General features: G+C 49.1%; 2 protein-coding genes across 2 annotated transcripts; one reads left to right on the top strand and one right to left on the bottom strand.

The window, feature by feature from the left end:
- Positions 1-121: 121 nt before the first annotated feature.
- On the bottom strand, positions 122-2,699 carry ATP5PD (ATP synthase peripheral stalk subunit d). Its single transcript, XM_053994672.1, has 6 exons — positions 2,602-2,699; positions 2,096-2,225; positions 1,427-1,523; positions 865-936; positions 459-521; positions 122-340 (listed from the first exon to the last, which is right to left on the bottom strand). The coding sequence occupies exons 2-6, from the start codon at positions 2,215-2,217 to the stop codon at positions 209-211; spliced, it is 486 nt and encodes a 161-aa protein (XP_053850647.1). The 5' UTR covers positions 2,218-2,225; positions 2,602-2,699; the 3' UTR covers positions 122-208.
- Positions 2,700-2,765: 66 nt separating this feature from the next.
- KCTD2 (potassium channel tetramerization domain containing 2) lies at positions 2,766-11,836 on the top strand. The gene is made up of 6 exons (XM_053994402.1): positions 2,766-3,026; positions 4,399-4,507; positions 5,077-5,168; positions 5,821-5,916; positions 7,631-7,756; positions 8,459-11,836. The coding sequence occupies exons 1-6, from the start codon at positions 2,766-2,768 to the stop codon at positions 8,486-8,488; spliced, it is 714 nt and encodes a 237-aa protein (XP_053850377.1). The 3' UTR covers positions 8,489-11,836.
- The last annotated feature ends 1,077 nt before the right edge of the window (positions 11,837-12,913 follow it).

The following is a 12,913-nucleotide window of genomic DNA, read 5'->3' as shown; positions in this document are numbered from 1 at the left end:
GCAGGACAGGGTACTTGGTCCCCTACTACCAAAACAAGCTCATGAGTAGAAAACACAAAATCCAGGAAAAGTGGAATGTTTGTGAGTACTGTATTGCTCCACGTTACTCAGAACTCATGTCTAAGATCTAAGCCACAGACAGAGAAAGCTCTTTATTTAGAAGATCATGAAGTCTGACAGTCATTAATTAAACTGCTCCCTGATCAGTTTACAGATCAGCAATTGGCTTGTGGGGCCAGTATGGATATTTCTCCTTGCTCACTTTGGTTTCAGGGAAGGCTTCACTCAAGTCTTCAAACGTCATCTGTTCAAAGGGAATCATGTTCTTAAGCTTCTGGAGCTGTGGAAGCAGGGACAGACACATCACAAGTCAGTGGTCAGCAGGAAGGAGCAAAGCACACCCAGGAGAGCAAGGGGTGTGGTCCAGAGAATGTTGCCTAAGCAAAGTTCAGCCTCACCTCCTGCTCATACTGGGCGATGCGGGCTTTGGAAGCCTGGATGTACTCAGCAGTGCTCTTGGCCTGGAGAGAGCAGAGAACGTGGGGAGAGTGGTTATCATAAAGGCACTGACCCAGAGTGAACCTGCACACACCCCCCCACCCTATTTTCAGTTGGCATTAAAATCCATCATTGTTACACTGGGTAACTGATGGAATCTCCAGCAGACCCCAAACAGCCAAACCTTCCCTGTGCAGGGATCCCCTTGCTCAGAATGCCAGGGACATGTGTGAAGGGCAGAGCTGTGCCCTGGCTCAGACTGCCCTTCCTGTGCAGGGGCACATCCAGAACATCCCCTCCCTCTCACCCTTTCCCATCCCCACAGAAGGCAGGGACAACCCCAGCAGTAGGGAATGGTTCACTTACAGCTTCCTTCTCCTGGGCATCAATCTTGGCAGTTTGTGTATCCACTGGCTCAGGAACCTTTAGCGCACTGAACTGTAAAGTGAAAAGACAAATTTTTTTAAGGTTTGTTTGACTGAAACAATCCTTCACATCGAGGTCACCTTCCCCGGCAGCAGGGGAGCATTCCCTCCTGTCTTCCTAGGATTTGCTCACAACCACGTATGTTAATGAGCTAAAAGTGATCAGTGCAGCTTTCCCTGTCCCTCCCAAGCAGCAGATGCTCACCCAGGAGCTTCCAGACATCTCCTCTGTCCTGTCCACCACCCCCAGGACACACACACCACCCGTTCCTCACAGTACTGTAAGAAAGCTGGAAGGTCCAACACCACAGACTTACCCTATCACATAGTTATTGCCCCCAAAACAAAGCTCCCAGACCCATCTGAGCCCAGTGGGTGCCTCCAATCTTGTGAGGCAAATTTTCATAGTGACACAACCAACTTCCTCTGCTGATCCTGGTTTTTTCCTCTCCATGCCCCAATTAAACTCTAAAGAGCAATACCCATCTGGCAAGGAGACTGACCTTCTTCTGGAACTCATCCACCATTCCAGCCTTGGCAACATTAGCTTTGTAGAAAGCCCAGTCAATGGCCGGGGGCTTCTCTGGTAGGGCAGCCAACCTGAAAGGATGGAGCACAGCACACATGAGCAGCAACCTGAGCATCAGCACAGCCTGCTGTGTTTAATTTAGGTGTTCCCAGGTTTGAAACATGCCATTTCTGCAAATCCCTCTGCCCTTGGAACAGACTCCTCTGGACAGACAGGCAGAACTCAGCCTGCAGCTCTGCCCCGTTTCACTCAGCCCCTCTGGGTGCAGCCCCAGAGGAAGGATGAGGCTGTTTCACAACACTGAGCCAGAGGCAATCAGCAAGATTCCCTGCAACAGCCAGCACTTGTATCTGAAGGATGCTAAAGGATTTGAGAACCACAGATGAATTTGCAGAGCATTTAACAGTGACAAAGCTTGAGCCAAAGCAAGGTGCATTCACAGAACTGCAACTACGGGTTTACTCTGGGGAAGATTAACTAAAGGTGATTTGCCAAAAAAAGCCACCAGCTGCCTCAAGGTGACCCGCTTTAATACCTGCGAGGCCACTCCTGCGGGACCACAGAGAGCGACAGACAGCAGCACTCACGGCTGGGTGTTGGGCGAGGGCTGAGCGGGCCCCGCCGGAGCGGGGCGGGCACTCACCGGGCCGTCAGCGCATCGTTGCGGGTCTTCAGCGCGTTGAACATGGCTCGCTGGTTCGGGGGCACTCGCTCGGCGAAGGCCGCCCAGTCCACGGCCTTAAGGGCAGCTCTGCGTCCCGCCATGGCTCCGCCTGGCCCGGGAGACACCGGTGGGTCACAGCGCCGGCGGGGACCGCGGAGCGGGGCTGGGGAGGGCGGCTCCGGTCGGGAACGCGGCACCGAGGGGGCGGGATGGGGCGGGACACGGGGGACGGGGACACGGGGGGATCGGGACACGGAGAGAATGCGGATCCTGGGGGATCGGGACACGGGGGTCGCTCCTGAGCTCCGCCGCGACCTCACGCTGGCCCCCGTCCTCTCCCACCAGCCTCCCAACACCGAGGACGTCCCCAGGCTGTTCTGTCCCCCAGCCTCGGGATTCCAGATCCCCCTCCCCGGCTCCCTGGCTGCTCTCTGTGCCCGGGACCCCTTTCCCGAGCACCTCCCGCTCCCCGGCCCCGCTCTCACCTTCACTGACCGACACCGCAATCCCCGCCGCCGGAAGTACCGCCCCCTCGGCACCCGTCGCCCAATCAGAACGCGGATTCACCGGATGTCATCATCCCCGGAAGCGGCGCGGGCCGGAAGCGGCGCGGGCGGCGATGGCGGCGGCCGGGCGCTGAGGCTCCGCCATGGCCGAGGGGCCGCCGAGGGGCCGCACGCCCAGCCCGGGCCCCGGGGGGGCACCGGGGCCGCCCAGCCCCCGCGCGGCCGGAGCGGCGGCGGGGTCCGCCGGGGCGCTGTCCTCGCCCGCCGCCGCCGCCTCCAAGTGGGTGCGGTTGAACGTGGGCGGCACGTACTTCGTGAGCACCCGGCAAACGCTGTGCCGGGAGCCCAAGTCCTTCCTGTGCCGTCTTTGCTGCCAGGACGGGCCCGAGCTCGGCTCCGACAAGGTGAGGCCGCGGCGGGGCCGGGACCCCCCCATACCGGGACAGCCCCTCCCTGAGTCACCATGGCAGCCGGTGTCACAGGGCGCCCAGCCTTGTCCCACGAGCGGGGGAACACTCCCGGCTGCCGCTGTCCCCGAGCCTCCTGTACGGCCCCGGGCCCAGGCTGTGGATGAGCCGATGTCCCACGGTTTGGGGCACGTCACTCTGACACATCATCGGCTTGTCCCTCGTGTCCCACGGTCAGGAAGGTGGTGGCATCCCCAAGAACAGGACTTGGCTCTGCCCTCGCGCCTGTGACACCCAGATGCCACAGGTTCTGATCCCTCCACCTCCCATGGACTGCGCTCAAGGAGCAGCCCACATTCCCCCGGAAGTTACAGCAGGGAAGGAAACTCCTAGAAACAGGAATGTTACAATTTCTCACCCTGAGCATGTTTGCTGTTGGTTTGGTTTTTAATATATTTCACTTCATTCTCATAAAAGATCATGGTGCACATTCCTTGCATGGCTGGACAGTTTTGAAGTCTCTGCAGTTTATTGTAAGGAATTTGCAAACAATTATTCTTGCAATTGCAGATTTTCCATAGGACCATCTGCACAAGGTGGTGTAAATACGTTGGGAGTGAGTCAGCCAGAATTAGTCGAGTCTGTTGCTGCTTCATTCAGAGTTTATTCACAAGATAAATCCTGGTTATGATTGAAATATCAGTAGCATCAGTGAGGAGAGGAGATATTTCAGAGTGGGTTTACAGAGTTTCTTATTGCTGTAGAGTAGATTGGCAGGAGAAACAATGCTTCAAAGTTCTTAAGAGAAGGATGTGAGAGTTCTGCAGAGGGCTTGCACTTCAAAGCTGCTCAAGAGATGCTTTTGGCTGTCAGTTGATGGTTATTTAGTGCCAATAGTTGTTGTATTCCTGAACACATGGCTGGACAATTGCAATGAGTGTTTGCAGTAGTGGAAAGGGAAAAACAAAAGAACTGTTTTGGCTGTCAGGTGCCTTTAGCTAGAACTTGAGATCCCATTTTCCTCCAGAGCCTCCTTGTTAAACTAGTCTGGAGAATAGGCTTAGCCAGAACACAACTGCCAGATTTTGGTTCTTACTGCAGTGAAAAAGCCCTCCTAATCCCAGCTTTGTTCTCCAGGTTCATAAACTGTGTGTACAAGTGCTTCATGTAAGGATCTGCCAGCCTTATTGGGGCTGCAATGTTCGTAGATCAGATACTGAAAAAGAAAAATGGCTTAAATGTAGCATCATTTGTACACCTCCCACAGGCAAATGAATCCAGATTCTCAAAGAGAAACTGTTTGATTTATTGTGTTAGATTGAAATTATTTTTTCCTGGTACCACTGAGCCATCCCTGTTTTGCTCTCAGGATGAGACCGGGGCCTATCTCATTGACAGAGACCCCACGTACTTTGGTCCAATACTGAACTACCTCCGGCACGGGAAGCTCATCATAAACAAGGAGCTTGCAGAGGAAGGTAAGACAAAAAGAGCAGGAAAGGCTGGAAGTGTTGTTTGATAGCACATCCAGGAGCCCTCACCATAAACTGGTGTGAGAGTGTGAGCAAGTTTCCCAAGAGTGCTGTTAGTACTGTTAATTGCTCATTAGCAGGGATTAAGTCATCAGATTCTGTGTCTTCCCAACAGCAGAGGCTGCAGCTCACAGCACACCCTGTCACTGTTCTGAGCCCAAGGTCTGTTACAGCCCATCTGCCCCTCACAGACCATGGTTCTCCCCAAACAGGCAGCTCTGAGGGCTTTGCCTTGATGGGGCTGGGTGAAGAAATAGACATTGTACCATGAGATTTCTGATAATGCCAGGGAAAGGGGAATAATCTTTCTTAAAGATCCTCTTAAGTCACAAAAGGAGGTGACAGCTAGTCAGGCATTTTCTCCTAGCCTGAGAGCAGGAGGTGGGTGGCACACTTGGGATTCTGACATCTGGGCTAGATTCGCAGTCAGCAGCAGGTTTGCATCCTTGTGACAGAATCATCTTCATTCTATCCTGTGCAAAGTAACAGAATCTGTGCTTTGGGTTCCTCCTCAGGGGTGCTGGAAGAGGCTGAGTTTTACAACATCGCGTCCCTTGTGCGGCTGGTGAAGGAGCGGATACGGGACAACGAGAACAGAACCTCTCAAGTAATGCACCTCTAGCTTATGGAGTCAGTTCTGTGGCACAGGAGGACAAGCATGGCTGCAGGCCCTTGCAGTAGCACTTCTTTGGTTCAGCAGTAACAGGGGAATAAATGCTGTTAGGCGGATGCAGGGCATGGCTAGCAAAGAGTCCTCAGTGTGGCTTTATAAAGCACAGACCACTGAGTCATCTCAGCACTGTAGGGAAAGGCAGGGGACACTTAGAGGAGAGGAGCCAGGAGCAGAAATGGGTGGTTGTAAAGGAAAACATACTGCTTTGGCAAAGAACAGCTCAAACTCTTCCTTCTCTAAACCATTTCTTCCCTTTGTCTCTCTGTGACATGTTTCCCATTGATGCTCAGCTGATATCAGCACATCCAGTAGATTCAATTTCAGAAATGTTTTCAAAAAGCAGCAAATGGCTTTGAAAGCTAAAGAAGTTTTACTTTCACTGTAGCTTAGACAACTAGAAAGCTTTTAAGAGAAGAGTGCCAGGCATATGGTTCTGTTTTGGAATCAGTGAGATAAAAAAATCCTTAGAATGCCTGTGGGGCTCTGACTTCCTAAGACGAGAGCAGGAGCTGCTTATTAATTTTCTAGAGTGATACTAGTAAAGCAATTACTAAACTACACTTAACAATTGTTCTCTGTGCTCCAGGGACCCGTGAAACATGTGTACAGAGTGCTGCAGTGCCAAGAGGAAGAGCTCACACAGATGGTGTCCACCATGTCCGACGGATGGAAATTTGAACAGGTACCATTACCAAAGAATGGCAGAATTCCCTTGAAAACTGGTTGTGGAATAATCAGAGTTGCCTGTTGAGTTACTCTTCACACTGCTCTGCTCTTCTGAATAAGCAGCCTGACCTCAGCAGCAATCCACTTGTGTCCAGTTACCTACAGGGGAGAGCAGAAGTCGCTCAAGCTGCCAGAGAGATTTCATTTTCTCTCAGGGCTTCTTGTCTCCTTGTCAAATCCCAGAGCAGTTCTTCCCTTCTGCATTTCATCACATACACCATGCCACAGCATAACAGTTACATCCAGGAAAATGATCAGAGCCATGAAAAAACACAGCACAACTTTCTTGGAACCTTAACGCCACAACTGCTGCATTTGCTAAAGAGTCCCTGAGTGACATGAGAACTTTCTGCAGATGTCTTTGCAGCACAGCTAGTTCCAGGGCTGCCGTTGCATATGGCATTAGTTCCACGTTTGGTTTCTGGAATCAAACACAGTTCTCTTATTTCTGAGGAGGGAGAACTGGAGCCAGCTGGCCTGTGTGTTATGTTATTTTATAATAAGAAACTACAGACTAGGGTCTGTGGATTACAGCAGTGTCTTCCTATTTAGTCCAGCTTCAGTACAGGTGGATGCTGTGGGAAATGTGCTGACATGAAGTGAGGCAGAAGATTAGGAACAGCACTTCCCATCAGTTGTTCTTATGGATCTGTTCTATAATGCCTGAAAACTATCTCAGAGTGGAGAGGCGGCCAAAAACCTGCCCCTGTAAGGAAATAGTGAAATCTTGTGACCAAGAACCACTCATTGCTTCATGAAAATGCAGTTCTCCAACACCCAGGTTTTGCTGTCCAACAGTTTACAGAATCTGCCTTTCACACCCCCAAAACCTTGAGGCTATAGGCAGTGCCTTTCATGGGAACCTGTACCTTTAGATCTTTCCTAATCTTCCTTTTCAAATCTACAATCCATAAATATGGAGCTGGCTCTTCCAAAATCTATTTGGACATGGAAGTTAAGGTGCACGCTGTACATTAAAGTTTCCTGGACATACACAGTTGGTAAAAGTCACAATGCTTTCTTCAGATGACTTGGATTTATTTTCTGGAAAGCAGAACTGAGTTGTAAATGACAAATTAGCTCTGTACTCCAGGATGTCCTTTTAATGTAATAATGATGAATGAGACAGATGGGATTTCTTGGATTGAGTCCAGACCCCCTCAGCACAACAGGAATAGAATATAATCCCATTTACACAGATACCAGACTCCATCTTGGCAGCATCCAAATAAAGGACAGTGTCTGTTTGCCACATGTCCCCAGTTAATCCAACATCTGCCTGGGGTAAAGAATTCCCATTTCCACATCAGTCACAAGGCAGTTGAGAGATGAGTACAGCGAGGACCAGGCAACTTGCAATGCCTGCCCACATCTGAGTGAACTGGATATTATATATTGCACAATCTATTTTCCCTTTTTCCACCCTCAGAAGCTGAGCAATGTTCTGCTGTGTTCAGCATTAGTTTCAAGCTGGAATTCCTTCCCGAGGCTCCAGGTGCCACTAGAGGGCTGTGGAGTTCGGATGTGTCCCTGCCTTACACACACACAGAGGAGGCTGCAGGGGACACTTAGTCCAGAACAGATCTCCCGGGACAGTCCTATCTCATAGCAACTGTAGGAATAAAATCAAAACATACTGATAGTTACCTTGGCTGTCTCCTGTTGCACAGCTGATCAGCATTGGATCTTCCTATAACTATGGAAACGAAGACCAGGCAGAATTCCTCTGTGTTGTGTCCAGGGAGCTCAACAATTCTACCAATGGCATTGTCAAGGAGCCAAGTGAGAAAGCCAAGGTAAGGCACCTGCTCAGATGTACCAGTTTGAATTCCCTGAGAAAGAAAAACCTTTCCTGCACCAAGCTGCAGCAGTAGTTCTGTGGATCAGCTTTCCCTTTGTCTTTCTATCCCCTCTTGAAAGATTTCATTATTTAGGGTAGGACAAGAGCTAAGGCTCTTTGTGCACTTCAGATTAAGACCAAAATACTGAAGGAAAGAGTAACTTGAAGAGGGAGAACAGATTAGCAAGGACCTTTGAGGTTAGGTTTTGTGGTTGAAGGATGTTGCAGAGAGAAACAAGATTTTTGTTCTCTTTCAATCCTCCCCATCCCTGAAAGTGTTCAAGGCCAGGTTGGATGGGGCTCTGAGCAGCCTGGTCTAGTGGAAGGTGCCCTTGCCCATGGCAGAGGGATCGAACAAGATAAGTTTTAGGGTCCCCTCCAAACCAAACTATTCTATGAATTCACTTTTTTTTTTTCCCCCCAGAATAAAAACAAAAGGCAACATCTTTACCTCCTGGCAAGCAGCTGAGCAGGATTTCTAGAGAAGGTGCTCACTTACCCTTAACCAGCCTATCAGTTGTTGCCGTGGCATAAAAGCCTGCAAGCTGTTCTCACATTAGTCCATGCTTCCTTTCTCTGCAAAAAACAAGGACTCTGAACAGGAACTTTTGCATTTAAATTTGTCTGAGGTTTTCATAGAAGGTCTCTTCTTTTTCAGATTCTTCAGGAGCGAGGATCCCGGATGTAATTCAAGTGTCCACTCCATTAAACTCCCAGATGTCACAGGGCAGTCCAGCTGGGCAGAGCATCTCTCCACAGAGCAACCCAGCCCTTGTACAATAACCAAGCTAATGCAAAGCAAAGCCAAGCCTGTCCTGCCAACGGCAAATAATTCTGGTCATAACCAAAGGCTTTTCTCTTACCCTGGAAACCGAGAAAGGAAAAGACTCTTCCACTTGGACAGTCCTTTCCACAAGTATTTGTTTTATTTACTTGGCCAGCGCTGTATTGAATTTTTCCAACAATGGCTGGGCTGGATTCCCAGTCAGAGCCTTTGTGAAGGTTGCTCAGGTCCCCAGGCCCTTGTAATCAGTCCCACCTTCCACAGGCTGCTGTGGGTGGGAAGGTCCATATTTAAGCTGTGCCATTGCTTGCACCCAGGTCTGCCACCAGAAAAGTGCAGGGACCTTGCAGGGCTCCCCCCCCTTCTCCCCCAAATCTGAAGAACAGGGCTTTAAAAGGAGGAACAAAACAACCACTCCTAAAAAACCCTCACAAACCTTTCTGTCCTTGCTTTGTATCTGTTCCTTGTTCAATTCCTAAGAGCTGAGTTTAGATCTGAGGGGAGGGGAGTTGTGTGTCCATCTGACACGGGTCTCACCGGTAACACAATTCCACATGGGCTCCTGGTATTTTCCAAAGCCCATTACTTTGTATGCATAAACAAAGAGGCCTGTGTTCACCCAAAACAGTGATAGAGTTATAATCCCATCCTTTACACTTCTCCACAGAGGAAGAGTGTGATATCTTCCCCCCCAGTACCCTGCCATGGCCATATCTTAGCCTGGTGCAAAGTCACAAGGTTTAGGGACTTGCTGCTGCCAAGTTCAGCTTTGCCTTGTTTGTCTCCAGCAGTGTGGGCTCTGTTTCCTTCCTTCTCACCAGGGAGGGCTTCAGACAGAATTTCTTTTGTACTGTTCCAAGCAGGTAGGTTTGTCTGATCCCACAAGATCCTTTGCGGAGGAGATCCCCTATTTACACACAATGATTTACCTGCAGCCCCCTCATGTCCCCACCTTTAAGAGATCACCTCAAATTACAGAGGGACATCACAGAGCTGTGGTGGGGGGGTTTGGTGAAAAGTTGCCAAACTATTGTAATGTTTCTTGTCCAAAGTGATGTGTCAACTTTTGTGACTTTTCTTTCCTTTTTTTTTTTTTTTTTTTTTTTTTTTTGGAATGCCTTGGATGGATGTGCAAAATGTTCGTTTGTGCCTCTCTTGAATTCTAATCTTAGCCAAACTGCAGTCACTGGTTCCCCTCTGTTACTCTGTGCCACCCCTAACCAAGGGCATGTCCCTCCTAGTCTGGTAAATGGAATTTCATAGGAATTTGCTGCATGTTTTTCCCCTTTCATCCTGGCTTTGTTCTTTGTAGCCTGAGTGTCCCGGCACTTGGGTCATTTTCAGTCAAGTCCCAAACTGACATTACAGCAAAGCTTCGGAGATGCTGGAATTCAGACATTGACAAGCTCAGAGCAGATGTTTCTCAATAAGCTACCAGAAGATTCCTCACCTGGACTGAGGGGTTGGGCTCCTTTCTGGAGGACTTCAGCTACCCATGTTCTCCTGAAAGTTTTGACACAGAATTAGGCAGGTTTTCCATCTTAACCACTTGTTGCTGAGAGGGTCCTGCCAACAGTCCAACAACCAGTTCAGCAACCAAGATGTGCAGCAAAGACACTGAGTGGCACCGCTGTGCTCTGCCTCTCTCCAGTCCTTCTGCATGTCATCTTGCCTGTCCTTCATCCTGCTTTGCCAACGTACCTCCTCCGGTGGAGCCCTTGCCTCATTCTCAAGACAGACTGGTTAATTGTCTGTGCTAGATTAGTCCTGGTAACAACAGATTGTGCCAAATGTCTTTGAATTCATATTGTGTCAGTGACAGGCTGTTGAATCACATCTGGCTTTCCATCACGCTGAAAAACCCGGCTCTGCTTCCCTCCATCTGCCCTGTTTATAACATGGTGAGCTGGTATTGTGTGATCAGACTACACACCTTGGCTGGGCCTGAACAACACTGTGATGTGTACAGATCTCCCTCCTCTGTCCCTATGCTGTAGCCTCAGCCATTGTCTGTGCTCATAGCTAAGAAATCAAGCACATGTATGCAAGTTAGCAGCCTGAAAAGCCCTTTAACACTCTCATTTGTCTTACTCCCCTTCCTCAGAGGAGGGAGTTTTTGGGAACTGGTCAAGAAATACCAAACTAAAGGCAACAGGAACAGGTCAGGCTGTGTTTGTCACATTGATGCCAGCTGAACACCTTGGAGCTCAAAGCAACACTGGCTGCAGAGGGAGACTTTCTGTCCAGTACAGCTCAAGTAGACAAGAATAACAAACACTTCCCTGGCTTCTTTGTGTCACCAAAAACACCACACGTGGTGAAGCCCACTGGAGGGTTTGCCTGATGCAGTGATGCCATTGCTCTCCCCTCTGAGCCAAAGAGAGCCTAAAAGTGATCATTAGCAGGTGAATGGCACAGCTGCTTAACTGATGAGCACAAGAAAGATCAGAGTTGCATCTTGATTTTCCCTTTTTTGCTGCTTTTGGCAGTGAGAAGGTGCCAGGGGACCACGGACTCTGGGTTCCATTGCAGGATCCTTTGAAGTTCAGCAGAACAAGTTTATGGTAGAAAACCAATCATTGGTACTGGATGCTCAAGTTTTTGAGGGATATTTAGGACCAGGCATGAAGTCCATCCAGAGCAGGTACATTCCCAGTGAAGGATTTCTCCTTCCCTGACTGTGCTAAGTTACCTTTACCCTGAGACAGGGCTGGTGCCAGCGTTATGCACCAGTTGCATCCCTTCTGTGCTCAAACAGGGCTTTTCCTTCCATTGCCTTTCACTCAGTCACAACTATATCAAAATTAGTGCTGAATTAGGATGAAATTTGTCCCGTTCACTCTAAAAAAGTGTAGCATGTTGTGGTGAGTAGAGTAGGAGAGCAGGGGTAGAGCTACTGGCTGTCCAAGAGCACTTACGCCTCTTGGGAAGGTTCACTTTAAAGCATTAATCCTGGGAATGGAGTGTATGACACTTTTGGTTTTTTAAAAACTTTCCCAGTGGCCTAAATTGTTCCATTATGGCAAGACTGGAAATAACCTCGTGAAGTGTCTTTGTTTCTGCACATTTTTAAAAACTGATTTTTCTCAGGGGTGACTGAGTGGGCTGAGGCGAAGGGAGCCTAGTTGGCTGTGGGGCAGGGGCCGGAGTAGCCGGGCCGTGGGCTCCTACCCGGAGGTTTTGTACAGTTTGTCACATGTCAGTGCCCTTTGCTACTGTTTCTGTTTGTTTATTAAATGTGTTTGAATAACAGTTGAGATGCTGTGATTATTTTTTTTTCCCAGTTAAGATTCTGAAATGGGTTTGAAAAGTTTGAAGCGCAGTCTGCAGCCTGATGCTTTGCCTGCACCACACAGATACTGCATTATGGTGGAAGAAATGTGCAGATTGGGCACTTGCTTCTGGCTTCAATTCACTTCTAACAATCATTTGCCAAAAGGAGAATCTGGAATCCTCCTAGGCCGCTTTCAGGGATAAAAGTACAACTAAAGCTTGTTTCTGATGTTTTCATCTATAAAATAATCTCAAATTCCACATTTATCCTAACCATTTCCACTGATAACCACAAGCAAGTAGAATATTAATACAGCCACTAAATGTGAGTAGCTAAAACAGGAAGAGGATTTTTTTTTTTTCCTGTCAGCTGTCATTTGCTAAACCCCTACTCGACACTGGACCACATGGAGGAAGGGTCTTGCTGTTTGAGCTTTGGTGCTGCCAGAGGTTGGATGACATTGGCAATTCAGGCCCAAGGACGCAAGAATGGGAAGTCTTGGATTGAGTTAATCCTACTCTTGATTACAAGTGGCTGTTGCCTCCTGTGGGTACTCTGAAGGCTGCCAGTCTCCATCCTCACTGCCACAAGACCCTCAAAGCCACAGAGCAGGGATGGGCTGACACATACCCAAACCAGGGTTTAACACCAGTACAGTGGAAGAGGATGAGACTCTCCCCACACAGGGAGCTCACCAGAAATCATAGCTAAACCAAGTCACCACACAGCATGAGATGATTTAAGACAGTATTTTCAAACTTCTTGACCCATTTCTCTAGCCCAGACCTGACTGCAGGTCTGCACTGCCAGTGAATTTGCCCAAAGCAAAGCCACACTTCAAGTGCTAGCAGAGTCTTGGGCAGAGGTGGATACTGCAGGGCTGGCACCACTGACACCACACACATATTTGTTCATCAGGGAGGGCCTGTCAGCAGAAATTCAGGTTACAGCCAGCATTTACATAATGACATAACCTCCCTGCTACCCCACCTTACGGCTGCCCGATAAGGCCACATAAGCTGGAAAAGACTTTGCAGGACCTTTAAGCAGCTCCA

The sequence above is a fragment of the Vidua macroura genome, chromosome 19 (genome assembly GCF_024509145.1).
Source record: "Vidua macroura isolate BioBank_ID:100142 chromosome 19, ASM2450914v1, whole genome shotgun sequence".
Lineage (NCBI taxonomy): Eukaryota > Metazoa > Chordata > Aves > Passeriformes > Viduidae > Vidua > Vidua macroura.
Note: the sequence above shows the minus strand (reverse complement) of the source record. Positions and strands in the feature narration are given on the sequence as shown.

Bases quoted from the DNA above. Each gene is read 5' to 3' on its own strand.
- KCTD2 (XM_053994402.1), top strand. From the start codon at position 2,766: ATGGCCGAGGGGCCGCCGAGGGGCCGCACGCCCAGCCCGGGCCCCGGG. The intron at 3,027-4,398 runs GTGAGGCCGCGG...TTTTGCTCTCAG, and splicing joins CCGAGCTCGGCTCCGACAAG to GATGAGACCGGGGCCTATCT. The intron at 7,757-8,458 runs GTAAGGCACCTG...CTTCTTTTTCAG, and splicing joins AGCCAAGTGAGAAAGCCAAG to ATTCTTCAGGAGCGAGGATC.
- ATP5PD (XM_053994672.1), bottom strand. From the start codon at position 2,217: ATGGCGGGACGCAGAGCTGCCCTTAAGGCCGTGGACTGGGCGGCCTTC. The intron at 1,524-2,095 runs GTGAGTGCCCGC...CCATCCTTTCAG, and splicing joins AACGATGCGCTGACGGCCCG to GTTGGCTGCCCTACCAGAGA. The intron at 522-864 runs GTAAGTGAACCA...TGCTCTCTCCAG, and splicing joins ATGCCCAGGAGAAGGAAGCT to GCCAAGAGCACTGCTGAGTA.